The 13,649-nt window shown below is 38.5% G+C and overlaps 1 protein-coding gene across 3 annotated transcripts in view; it reads left to right on the top strand.

Annotated features, from left to right (window-relative positions):
• Nucleotides 1–12,144, top strand: part of STX7 (syntaxin 7) — a 41,165-nt gene extending 29,021 nt beyond the window's left edge. For all 3 annotated transcript variants that reach the window (XM_045011293.1, XM_045011294.1, XM_045011292.1), the window contains exons 5-10: nucleotides 940–1,077; nucleotides 1,957–2,009; nucleotides 3,450–3,540; nucleotides 5,374–5,446; nucleotides 7,253–7,335; nucleotides 10,680–12,144. In XM_045011293.1, the coding sequence (XP_044867228.1) occupies nucleotides 940–1,077; nucleotides 1,957–2,009; nucleotides 3,450–3,540; nucleotides 5,374–5,446; nucleotides 7,253–7,335; nucleotides 10,680–10,772 (531 nt within the window). In that variant the 3' untranslated portion in view covers nucleotides 10,773–12,144. The remainder of the gene's footprint in view (nucleotides 1–939; nucleotides 1,078–1,956; nucleotides 2,010–3,449; nucleotides 3,541–5,373; nucleotides 5,447–7,252; nucleotides 7,336–10,679) is intronic.
• The last annotated feature ends 1,505 nt before the right edge of the window (nucleotides 12,145–13,649 follow it).

Genomic DNA, 13,649 nt, shown 5'->3' with positions numbered 1-13,649 from the left:
AATCACTTCTATCTCATTCATGTTTGCTGCTTAAACTTTGCACTTGGTACATAAATACCTCTAGACACCCCCTTCTCCCCCCCATTTTTTTTTTGAAGTGCCTCTTTTGCTTGGCCCTGGAGTCTGAAAGTTTGTGGTAAGAAACCCAACCATGTTGTTTGACCAGACTGTTCCCTCCCACCCTTGTTTGTGACTCCAGGATGGAAAAGTGGAGGTGATTGGCTGACTAAGGGCAAGTTGTAGCTCTTTGACACTCCCTTTGAATTTGCAATGTGATCTGTGTGGATGAGGAAATCTAGAGGAAATTCTCTCATGCCCTCACAGGGTCCATTCTCAACAGGAGTAAAAATTGGAAATTGATGGTTTTGTAAAAACATGATTACGAGGTCATTTCACCTCTCAGGTACAGTTCAGGGCATACATTCAGCGCTTCTGTCTTATAATTAAATCACTGAGTTTCCCCTCCTCCCCCAATGCTCTGGGCTGTTTTTACACAGTTTAAATTTTACAATATCAAAATATTCAGCAATTGTACAGTGAACCTACTTAATAATTAATAAATAAGACAGAAGGTCTCACTAGTGGCTTACTGAAAGCTGTCTGGATGTGTGATGCTGGATCCTCCTTAATTCCAGCTGTTAAATACCACTAAGACAGTTGAAAATGCATTGCATTCCTAATACTATTTTTCTACAATTGCTGTAATAGTGATAGGGTTATTATGTGAACCTGAATGGGAGGTAGTCCATACAATCTCAAATGAGAGGGAACATAGCATGGACCTCACACTTTATTTAAAGTGTCTCATGGCAACGGGAAGGAGGGAAAAAAAAAAGAGGGGGAAGAAAAAACCACCCTTGAAATAATTTATTTGTAAAGCCTTGAACAGGAGCAAGCTTGTTTGCTGTTATAAAAATCAGTCTTGCTTTCCTCCAATAGCGTCAAAGAAAAATACAGAAAGATCGTCTTGTGGCAGAGTTCAGTACTGCACTGGCCAACTTCCAGAGGATCCAAAGGCAAGCTGCTGAGAAAGAAAAAGATCTTGTAGCCAGAGTAAGAGCCAGCTCTAGGGTATCTGTAAGTATCCAGAAATTTATTATTCAACTCAAACATAAAACCTACCTCTTTATTAGCTTGAGAGCAGCATTCTTACAGGATTGTCACCATGGCAGGAGATAAAATAAATGTGCGCATGTAGAATGCGCGCACAATGCCAACATAGTTGTATGTGTTTTGTTTTTTAAAAACTTTGCTTGCCTTTGAACACAAGATATTAAATTTAAAACTTGCATTTCAGTTTAGTGGTTTGATTAAGGAAAAAATAACTTCAGAGTAGTTCCTGATTAAAAGACTTACTGTGTCCTTGTGCCTATGTATGGTTTTTCAAAGGTGTTCATAGGTACTCCACATAGTGCATATGCCCTGATCTTGCTGTGGGAATCATGGAGGTAGATCTTTATATGTGTATAGTGTCCCCTAAATCAACAGGGAATCTTTTTGGATGTAAGGATCCATCTGCTAGACCCCTTTGCAGGATTGAGGTTATCATGGGCTATGAAGCAGGAAACATTGAGTAAAGTAGTAGCCTTCATTTAGAGTGTCTTTACTTATATCAGTCTTAAATTGGACTTCAGTTAATTTTAGAGAACTAAAATTAACAGTTTTTGGGGATGCAAAATTATGCTTTTTTTCGGTAGAAATATAGGCTCAATCCTGACCTTTGACTCCATGAATACAGCAATGTGTATTGGCATAAAATATATTGCAGGCTGCTACCAAGCCCAGTTATTTATATTTTTATATATATATCTCCACACACACCAAGAACATAACTGACATTTTGTTTTAGAGCTACCGAAGCTAAAACCCCCTTAATCTTGATTAATTATGGTAATATCAACAAACATTTTATTATGTACCCATCACTGAAAATGGTAACTTTTGCTTTTCCTACAGGCTGGTCCTTCAGAAGACGGTTACAAAGAAGGAACACTTGTTTCTTGGGACAGGTAGGATGGGTGTGCCATAAACCTTATAACCTGTCTTGTAAAGTGATTGGTAGACTCCAATAATGGGGACTTATTTGAGAGAAAACCGTGGACTACAGCACAGAGTGTAAGAGAATGTGTGTGGTGAAACACTTATTAAAATCACTTATAGAGTGCATTTAAAAAAAATCTGTTTGTTAAAGCATGCTGTGTGTTTGGGGTTTTTTGTAACCCTCTGAAAGCTAACAATCACAAGCTGCTAGTGTTCTACAGAAGTTAAAATTAGAACTCAAAATATTTCTATTTAAAAGTATTTCTTTTTAAAAGTTACTGCTTTAACACTGTCAAACTCAGTTTCTGGGTCTCCTGGCCTTTAATGTGATCCATTTAACTGCAACAGTGGAAGCTGATTTTTTTTTTTTTCCCTGTAGAGGGAAATAAAAAAACTAAAATTAGTTTTTAAAAAAAAAATGTAATACAATTCTATTACAATAAAGCCCAGAGGCTTCAACAGAGATAAGAGCCTAATTGTGATAGGCATTGTACCAAACTCTCCTTTCTCCCCTCTCCCACAAATAAACCAAAACTAAACCGAGTTGCTGCCACCAAATTTTAACCTTTATTTCCATGTGTAATGGACTCAAAGCTAAGGGTTTTACGCGTTTGAGTCAGGTTAGATTTAGCTAACCCCAACCACTGCTGCCCTCCTGATTTATTTTCCGAGACTAAACCACCAACTGCAAGATAAGGGGGAGGAACAGGCTAATAAATGGGCATGTGCATGTTTAACAACCTTAAGTAACAATGTACACTCATAAGACAAATTTTAAAAAGGCTTTTAAAAATTCTTATGAATTAACACACATTAAAATGGAATGTGCTTCCTCTAGTTTGCTAGGGTCTTCTGAAGGAAAGATGTGGTAAGGCGCTTTCATCCAACTATGTCTGTAGAGGGCAACATAAAAACAATGCAGCCTTGTTTGTTTTATTCTTCCAGATTAGGACAGCTGGGTCTCTAAAACTTGGATCAAGATATTTAACTATTAATCCATAAGATGGAATACCTGCATTTTTCTTCAAAGTGGCTTATAATTCAGACTCCACTAACAAGGAAAGCCAAAATGGAGTCCAGACTCCAAATGACACTTAGTTCAGAATCCAAATAGAAAGATGCATTTGATATCTGCATGTTTAGTTAGAAAATGCTGAGCCAAAACACTAGGTTAAGGTGTTTTATATGTCAAATCTGTTTAATAGCATACTTGTATAACTTTCTTTATTGAGGGCCTGAGGATTCAGGCCTTTCACATCAGCAGTACATATATTTTTGCAAAGGTAAAAACATCATATGTGTATTGTCTGTACTTTAGTCTTTTTAACATGAAGTGTATTTCAACCTTATGTATAAATTGAGTTCAGGCGGTCTGAGTATTTTATTTTATTTATTTATTTATTTTACAGTCAACCTCAAGCACAAGTGCAAGATGAAGAGATTACAGAAGATGATCTCCGTCTTATTGAGGAGAGAGAGTCCTCCATCAGGCAGCTTGAGGTAAGCAGTGCTGCTATGTGCAGCATTAGAACAAACTTGAGAATATTTTTCTGATGCTTCCTAAAGCAGCAGGCATTAGCATTAGTGGGAGGAATCCATCATCAAAGGTTAGAAAATATTTTTTTCATGCAGAAATTGTTTTTATGCAGTAGGTAAAGAACTGTGTGTGGAATTTCCTACACGAAAACCACTTTTCACTGTTCTATTACGCAGTGTCATGGTCTACTAAGCTCTCCTGACTTCACTTGAAGAATAAATAGCCACCCATGTGACTACCAAGTAAGATAGAACTTAGGTTTTCATACAAATATCCCTAGAACTGTTTTTTTCCAAAGACTTCTCCTTATCCCAAAGCATCTTTATAGACCATGCAGTTTAGCACAGTATTGCCATTCATTCTTGTCCATGGCTTGTTCCTCCATTAAGTCCATCCTAGTCATGTCCATGTTCAAAGGCAAATTTTAAATAAAATGCAAAATATCCCCTCTACAGAATTTTCCAGGTGGGGTATTTTTCAGTTTTTCCTGGTATCAGTTGCCTTTAATATCATTGTCTGGAAATGCAGGATAAACATATTAAATGTAATAAAAATGGGTAACTCCTTTTTGTACTACATATGCATATAAAGTACCAATAGTTGTGCATATGAAATATTGACTCCAGTAATGACTAAATTTTTCGGGAATTGAACAAATGCTCGAGGACTGTGCATTCATCTACCAGTAGCAAAACAAAAAACTTGGATGGGAGAGGCAGAGAAAATTCCAATATTTTAAAACAAAATAAGTACTAATGAACATATTAAATGACTCAGAAATGTAAGTTTTATGGATTAATGACATTGTGGCTGTTGTGGGTTCTGAAAAAGTAACTGACTTTTAAAATACCAGTGGAAATGAATGATGGATTCCAGACTGACTGAAATTATATATTTTGTGCTCCAACAAACTTCACCAGCAATTAAGAATCTGGAACTGGACCTTTTAACAGGCAATTTTACTGACACATGAGACAAAAAAAATAAAAAATAAAAAAAAGACAAATAGAATCCAGTCTTTTCTTTATAGGCTTTGCAGTACTGATTGTATAAGAACTTACTTTTGTGGGTAAACTAAACAGAGGTGGATAAATAGGAAGTGTGAGCAAAACAAGAAGGTGACATGTCACTTTATCATAACCATGTTGTAATAGTTAATAGTGTATGTGCCACTGCCCTCTACTGGATGAAACTGTTTTTTGGTAACTAAGGGCTGGTCAATAATAAGAGTCACAAGTTTTTAATTTAAACAGACATGGTTAAACTGCTGCAAAACCTTATGGGAAGATACTTATTTCAGTTTGGTTTAAGTCACTAAAGAAATTATTTAAGCCTTTTTGACATAAGCTACTCTTAAACTGACAGAATTGTGTTTTACATGGAATTTTGCACTAGTTTAACTCAGGCCATGTTTATATGGAGAGTGAGCATGCAGCAGACTATAGCACTCTAGATTTCCACCCCAACTTGCTGTGCATTAACTGTCTGTCTAGACAAGCCCTAAACTAGTTTAAGAACACCTTTAGTTAAGCCATTGCAAGTTTGTGTGTAGACAAGACCTTAGAAATTGGCCTCTTACACTAGTAGGATGTACAGTGCAACTGATTTTGGATATTTAGATGAATGATAGTGTTCTTTTAATCCAAATTAAAACTTTATCTTGCAAAAGAATTTATATTAGCTTCTTGGTGCAGGAAACTATAGCTATCTAGTCTGAAATAATGCACAATGCTTAGCCAGCTACAGGAGTTTCCCATGATATTTGCTAATTGTTTTTAAATTATTTTCTCTTGCAGGCAGATATTATGGACATCAATGAAATATTTAAAGATTTAGGAATGATGATTCATGAACAAGGCGATGTGATAGGTAAGCACAGATCCTTAAAACATTTTAGAAAATTTACATGAAATTTGGCGGTGGGGAACAGTATTCATCATGCAGTATAATGCTTGGATCTTAATTTTAAACCACAAAATCATGATTCTTCAGAAACTAGCAAGTTAAGATTTGTTTTTGATGGAGCTTTTTTGAGCACCTTCTCTGCTGACTGTATTTAAGTTACTTGAGGTTCTAACCTGTTGTGTTCTATATCGGCAGAGATTGTTGGGTGATCTGTTAAAGCAATCAGGAAATCCAGTACACTTGGGGAAAATGGCTTTAAATGTAGTTTCAGGTTCTATGCCTTCATTTTGAGTTTTGCTTCCAATTTTTGTGAGTTTTGAATTGCACTTTTCTTATTTTTGTAAAATGTCTTTTGCTCCCCATTTGAGTGAATTACCAACCTAACATGAGGAAAAAATGCAAAGTATAAAGAAACTTGGGGGAAACAATAGGAAAGTTATTTCCTTGGTTCTTTATGTTGGGCAAAGCAAATTAAGGGCTTCTCTCCACTTTACCGGGTGCGGTGATCGATCTACTGTGGGTCGATTTAGCAGGTCTAGTGAAGACCTGCTAAACTGACTGCCGATCACTCCTGTTGACTCTGGCACTCCACCAGAACGAGAAGCATAAGGTAAGTCGATGGGAGGAACTCTCCTGTTGACCCAGTGCGGTGTAGACACTGCATAAGGTCGACCTAAGCTACGTCGACTCCAGCTGCGTTATTCGCATAACTGGAGTTGCATAACGGAGGTCGACTGAGCCCCATAGTGTAGACCTGCCGTAAGCTAAACCAAAAAACAGAGACAGATCTTCCAAAAAAGATCATCTACACAGGGAGTTGCACTGTTGTCATTATCTTGGTTTGATATGCCAGTAAATTACCTTGGGTAAGCCCTTAGTTACATCAATAAATGCAAATTTAAGCACACACCATTTTCTCAGAATACAACTAAATAACACTTTAACCAACATTCACAGACTGGCTATGATTGGTTTTGTGCCCACAGAACCTTCTCTCAATAATTACTGAGCCACCAAAACTTTCAAACAAAAGTTTCATCAATTGAATTTCGTACCAAGTGATATTCTTAAAGTTCTGGGTCACTCATTTCATCTATCACCACTTTTCTTTGATGTCTTTCTCCGAGCAGTAGGTGCTCTTCATCTCTCACTCATTTATTCTCAAACACCAGCTTCCTGAGAAACTATCCTTATTGGTTCATGTCCAAAGCCAACCCTCCCTAAAATACCTGAACTTGGAAGTTATGATATCTGAAGTCAACCTTGGAATACTCTAGGTGCTTCAGAAGTTAGCCTCGTCACTGTTGCAGTATATATAGAGAAAATGACAAAGGAGGAAACTTCCAAAATGCAATAGGATAAAGTTTTTTTGTGTGTTAGTGATGGCAAATGCAAGTCAAAAGTGATTGTTCTTGCACTTTGCTCTGTGTATCTGAGTGTTTTATCTACTGTGTTTATCAAAGTTAGTTTGAATGCTCTTTAGGGGATAAAGATTTAACAACTTTTTATTCAGGAAAGTAAGATGAAAATAAATACCATGAGGAGGGTGGTGGTTTTGTCTTGCACTAGATACTTTATCTGATCCAATGGTACATAGAAATTCTAGGGGTAGTCTTGTTGGGATTTAAAGTTATGAGAGTAAATATCTGCTCTGGGAATGTGGAAGATTAGAACTGCAGCAGCTGTAATTTTAATTAGTAACAGTGGCAAACACATGAGGCTTTTATTACATCAGGCTTTAATTGAGAAAATGACTTTTCTTTTAAAAAGACAGCATAGAAGCAAACGTAGAAAATGCTGAGGTACATGTCCAGCAAGGAAACCAGCAGCTATCAAGAGCAGCAGACTACCAGGTAATATCAGTGCAAACTGCCAGTCATCTATCAATAATTGTCCCTTTCAGTTGTTTGTCTTAATTTTTATTATAGTAGTTTAATTCTTCCTTATTGTTTTAATGGTTTGGAAACTTACTCAAAGACCCAAGACTGGCATAGGATAGCATCTCTGGGTCACTCTTCCAAATTCAGCCCAGGTTGGTAGTAACAATAAGTCAATGCCCTCTGAAAGTTTAGCAGCCTTATGTGAAATTAGCTGGCTTGTGTCTATACTATGGAAAACCATCAAAACTGACCACCTCATTGCCAGTGCAGTCAGGGAAGGATTAATAGAATCATAGAGTTGGAAGGGACCTGAGGAGGTCATCTAATCCAATCCTCTGCTCAATGTGAAAGAGGGCTTTTTATTTTTATTTATATATATATATATATATATATATATATAATTTATTTTCTGGAGAGCTCCGACCTTGTCCATGTAGGTCCCGCGCTTCCAGGCGGTTTATGCTAGCCTCAGAGACTCACTGTGACCCTCCACATAGCCCTTCTCTCTCTAGGACCAGAGTTACAGTCTACTGAGCCCTTTTCATCATAAGCCAGCAAGGAGGTTGGTGAGAGAACTCCCACAGTCTCTGTCCCTATGGACTTATTCCAGAAGAGTTTAGCCTCCTGTACTGACAGGGGCCTGTCTTCCCCTCCCAGGAGGTATTTCTGTAGTGGCAGGTTGGGGGGAACCTGGGCCCGCCCTCTACTCCGGGTTCAAACCCAGGGACCCTAATGGCAGCAGCTGTTGGTAGCTGACCTTTCACTGCCAGAGTTGCTACATTTCCCTGGGCCACTTCCCCACAGCTCTCCCGCTTCTCTCACTTAATGCCTTTTTCACCCTTACCTTGGGGCTCCCATTCCAGTGACTTATGGGTGTCTTCATTACCCAGCCCTTCAGCCACACTTTCTCTCCTCTGGTTCCTTGGCTCCCTTTGGCCTGACCAGACTGAGCCCTTTTATAGTATCAGAGGGGCCTTAATTAAAGTCAGGTGCTTAACAGCCTCACCTGACTCTTAGCAGGTTAATTGGAGTCAAGTGTTCTCGTTAGCCTAATAGCTTCAACTGACTCTTTGCACACTAATTGGAGTCATGTGTCCGCCATAGCCTGGAGCAGCCCCTGCTCTGGTCAGGCAGGGAACAGAAAACTGCTTATCCAGTGGCCAGTATTTCTGCCTTCTACTACTCTGCTGTACCCAATTGGCCTGGTTTGGTTCGGTTCGGTCGGTCTGTCTGTCGAGGCACTTTCGCTTCCCTCCTTTGTGAAAGGAACTCAAAGGAGAGAGGCCCAGAAGAATGCAGAGCTTTTGACTGCTTTGCTTCCTGTAGAGAGGTCTCTGAGTCCAAAAGAGATTCTCTCCAATGCATGGTAGGTTTTTTTGTTTTGTTTTTTTTAATTTTTGGACCTGATGATGAGATCTAGAAGCCTTGAGGTAGAGTAGACCTACAGATATCCACCCATAACACAGATTATTCACTGCATAATTTTCATCAAAGACTACTGGGAACTGATGCCCCATCAGGACCATGCCCTTGCTTGCTAACATTCACCTTCAGGAAGAGAGTCAGTCGGGATAGAGAGCTTTTTCCCACGCTTGACCTGTTCTTGGGCAAATGAGGCCTGTTAGTCCACAACACAAAGGGCTCCAGCTACAAAATGGCAAATGCTTCATCCAAAGCAATTCCAGTATTGAAGCTCAAGGTTCTGAGGCACATTACATTGTATTTGTCTTTCCTCTGGCCAACCACATCCCAAATATAAAGCTTGCATGGGACACTGCGGTTAGGAGACAGTAGTGTCCTCAAGGAGGATGTCTTTTTTTTTTTTCCCCCTATGACCTCCAAAATAGGGCAGCAGAGGTGGTTGTGTGTGTGGAGGGGGGGGGGGGGTGTCTGCCACGTTGCTTCAGTTGGTGAAAGAAAGGCACTGGGCTTCTGGCCTATCCATCTCTCAGTTGAATGGGCATGGAGAATGAACCTATCCTTTGTGTTGTAATTTCCCTAAGTCAGGGTTGGGGTTCGGTAGGGCAGTATAGGGAAGTTTTGTGCTGCTGCTCAGGCTGCATAAATTTCTTCTGTGCATAGAAGACTTTGCTTTCCAGTTCCGCCATGTTCACTGACTTAAAAAATAAAATGAAAGAGCAAAGTTTTAGAAACCTGTGAAAGACTTTATATTTAAAAAAAAAAAGTCTATTTAGAGAGTCTTAAATTTTGGCCTGTGTTAGAGATAATCTTATTAGTAATACATCCTCTTCCTTGAAAACTTCTCTGTTGAAGTTGGCCTTCTCGTTTAAAGTCTTATACATATTGCAGTTATAGCCAGGCAAACGAATCAATGGGGAAAATTTATTAAACCTAAATTTGTCTGCTGGCTTGTAAGGGACAAAATAAGGTGGCCAACTTTTTAGTAAAATATAGGCAGGGCTGGTAGCACCACTTATTAAGATTGCCCAACAGTTCCCATTATAAGACCCTGTTTTCAGTTGCTTATAAGTTTTTAGTTTTGTTTTTGTTTTTCTCCAAACTTTAACCATTTGAGATAAAATTTTCCATTCCAGTGTCTGCCAGGCTAAAATTTTTTTTTTTGAAAACTTCAGCCAAAATGATTGATCTATTTCAAAGAATGAGACAATACAGAGGAAAATACATAATTTTTGCCCATGCTAAAAACTTCTGGTGACCTTTTTATTTGAAAAGTTTTAACATCCCATGGATTTTGGAGAGGGACTTGAAATTTGGCTGAGGAATGGTCTTTGTGTCCGGATGGGCCTTTTGTCATCCCTGTGAAAATCCATGCAAATTTGGCCAAGTTATTCGCTTTTGAAAAACATCAGTTTCTACATACTCAGTAGAGACTTTTTTTTTTAGCAGCTGAAATCTAATTCCATCCTCGCTGAGTATGCTCAAGCCTCTCGCAGCTCCCTAGTGCTGAGCATATTGCATATGTGCCATCCCCACAGAGCAACTAAGTGTGTTCCCTCCAGTTCAGAGCTGTGAGAGTAAAGCCAGACATTACCTGTAATGGCTGATCCCTCACCTTACAGACAAAAAAAAAATCTATATACTCATTACATTTCCTGTGAGATGCCAGGAAGAATGTATTTTTCCAATGTGAATTCCAAATACCCTTGAAATCTAAGGAGTGAAGTTATAACTTTTATTGTTTGTTTCCTGAATGACTTTTGCCTGTTAAGCATTTACTGTCTTAATTGTCTTTTTTAAGTACACAGCTCATTTAGATTGTGTAAATAACAGAACCACAGAAGCAGTTGCTAAGTAGTTCTGAACACTGCACAAAAATCAAATTTTTGTATTAACAGCGCAAGTCACGGAAGAAAATGTGTATCATCATTCTTGTACTTGTCATTGGAGCAGTGGTTCTTGGACTCATCATATGGGCATCTCTGAAATAAGACTGTTGAAAGAGCGTTATTTAAATTATGCAAGAAAACTCCTACAATCATTTTTGTCTGCTTCTGAAGCTGTTCAGTAAATGATGGTTCTATACTTTATCACTGTTGCTGTTTTTAAAACCTGAGAAATGACTGTTGGTACCACTAGTTGGTATAACTTCCTTCCATTCTTGGATTTGAGATTGTTGTCTTGCCAGTACAGCCAATCAGTCAGCTTTATAAACGTACTTTTCGTAGGTAAACTTATTAAATAAACACCTCTAAATATTTCGGGCTAATCAGAATTTTTGATAAAGTGGGGCATAATTTACTTAGAAATATCAAAGTGTTGCCAAATCAAAACAGACTTTTCTGAACTCCTTATTCTAATTGGGACAACACACTTATTGTCACAAATTGTTTTTAAACTGGTGAATAGGTCTTCCCCACTCACTGTCTCCTGTAGATTATTCAAGATTATAACATAAAACCATGTTGACGTCAGAAAACCATCCTTCACTATTGAAGCCTTTGGATTAGGTGTTCCGTTTCTGATTGACTAGGAAATCTTTCATAGATTTCATTTGTCTTTATCTGGCAGTAGGTATCTGTGTGCCAGGCAAAGCCTATTTTATAAGTTTAAATGGATGACAATTTATTAATATAGGCTTTTTGATTACACTCTTAAATTTAGAAATGAGACTTTGGGCCATATTTTAATTAGCATTCGTGCACCTAACTTATGCACACACATCTGGTATTTTCATGCCTAAAATAAGTGTTGATAAATGATTATGCACAATTAAACATGTTTGGCTGAAAATCTGGGTCTAATTTTAGTTGTGGACTCTTAAGTATGATATTGGGAGTAGTGAAAATTTGTAGTTTCCTAATTGCACTTGAACTCCAGTGATCTGAACCTGCTGTTATGGTACAAATACTTTTGAACAGTACAGACCCCAGTTTGTAAAAAATGTATTTGTTTCTTATGCAGCCAGAGAGAGGAGGACTAATAGTTAAATTTAGTGTCCATGACTGATTAAGATCTCTACTTCCAAATGCCAATCAGTTGACCTGACTCAGCTTGTTCAGAAGCTTGGCCATGCTTACAGCCTTCCAGTTTTTTTTCCTTTTTGTGCCATTTTATACTAATCCATAATTAGAAAGGTATTTGCCTTTGTAATTGATGTTATGATAGTGCACTAATCAAGAATATTGTGCAGATGAAAATGTCACTTAATCTGTATTTTATAAAGTTCTTGTACAGCAGTTTGCTAGAGACTGCACTGTTTACATAACAAGCGGAGATTTACCAATTGAGAACCATTTAACTGTAAGTATCTATGGACTTAAAATTGTAACCATGAAGCCAAAATAAAGATGATGTTTTTAAAAGTGAGGGTTTTTCGGAATGTTTTTTTTTCTGTACCAGCACACTTCACTCACCAAATGATTAAAGCTCATTTAAAAGGGGACAAACTCAAATTGTAAGCTGCAAATATGCAATCTGGTCCACACAAGGACTTCAAACGTGTGTGTGGGCCCGTTCGTCTTAAATGGGACTCCATGTGTATAAGAGTTCAACCAGATGTATCAGATTGCAGGGTCAAGACCCAACGTTGGATAATGGAAATTAAGGTCAAGGTTTTCACCTCTTTCTGAAGGCTGGCTGTTCAGGAGGATATATTCATTACCAGTTCTTTGTAATTTTAAATATATCGGATAGGAGCCCAGAATTACAGGATGGGCACCTATAGATGTGTCTTAAATTTTGGAAGAAATAAGCTTTAATGTTAGGTTCTTAGTGCTGAGTATTTGAGTTTCAAACACTGCAGGGTATGTTCTTTTATTTAAAAACTGTGGCTTTCTATTTTATTTTTTGGGTGGGGCGATTGGAATCTCTTTAATTGTGGGAACGCTTCTGTTGGTCTTAGAAGTTTTTTATAAAAGCTTTTCTAAAAAAAATTTAGGCCAATTTCTTTGTTCATTTGCAATCTTGGTTAGAATTGAGTTTGGTGACTCTTTACCAATATCACTGTGGGTTTGTTACACATTTACTTGGCTACAGTAAGTAAAAACAACAAAAATACTTGTGGTTCCCTAAATGTCAGAACTGTAAATACAAATTTAGGATCTGAAAATAGCTTTCTTCTTTCCCCTCCGTCTTGTGACTCACTCCTTCACCCGCCACTCCCTGGTATTGAAAATTCTGCAGGCACATATTGCCATCAGTTACACCTGTGCAAACTCATTGCCTTCAAAGGGAGTGTGTGGGTGTAACTGAGGGCAGAACTTGGACTTGCAATTGGAGTTTAGTTGAAAATTATGTTGCTGCACAAGCTCAAACTAGATAGTTTGCTCTTTCAGTTTGGATACAGTGGAGATTGGCATGGTATAAGCAGCTAAATCCCAGTACAAATATTTATGCACATACCGAATATACTCATCCATAAGCCGAAAATTTTTGGTAAAAAAGTGATGCATCAAAGAGCGGGGGTCAGCTTATAAATGGGTCTACACCAAAATTTGATTATTTTAAACTCTATGGCAGGGATTGGCAACCTTTTGGCACACGGCTCACCAGGGTAAGCACCCTGGCGGGCCGGGCCAGTTTGTTTACCTGCTGCGTCCGCAGGTTTGCTGCTCCAGGCCAATGGGGGGCTGCGGAAAGTGGCGCAGGCGGAGGGATCTGCTGGCTGCCACTTCCCGCCACCCCCATTGGCCTGGAGTGGCGAACCACACCCAGTGGGAGCCGCGATCTGCTGAACCTACGGACGCAGTAGGTAAACAAACCGGCCTGGCCCACCAGGGTGCTTATCCTGGCGAGCCGTGTACCAAAGGTTGCCAATCCCTGCTCTGTGGAATCATTGAATTGAATATCTAATACATTGTCGTTTT

This window comes from Mauremys mutica, chromosome 3 (assembly GCF_020497125.1).
Source record: "Mauremys mutica isolate MM-2020 ecotype Southern chromosome 3, ASM2049712v1, whole genome shotgun sequence".
Classification (NCBI taxonomy): domain Eukaryota; kingdom Metazoa; phylum Chordata; order Testudines; family Geoemydidae; genus Mauremys; species Mauremys mutica.
The sequence above is the reverse complement of the archived record's forward strand: the minus strand, read 5'-3'. Positions and strand labels throughout refer to the sequence as shown.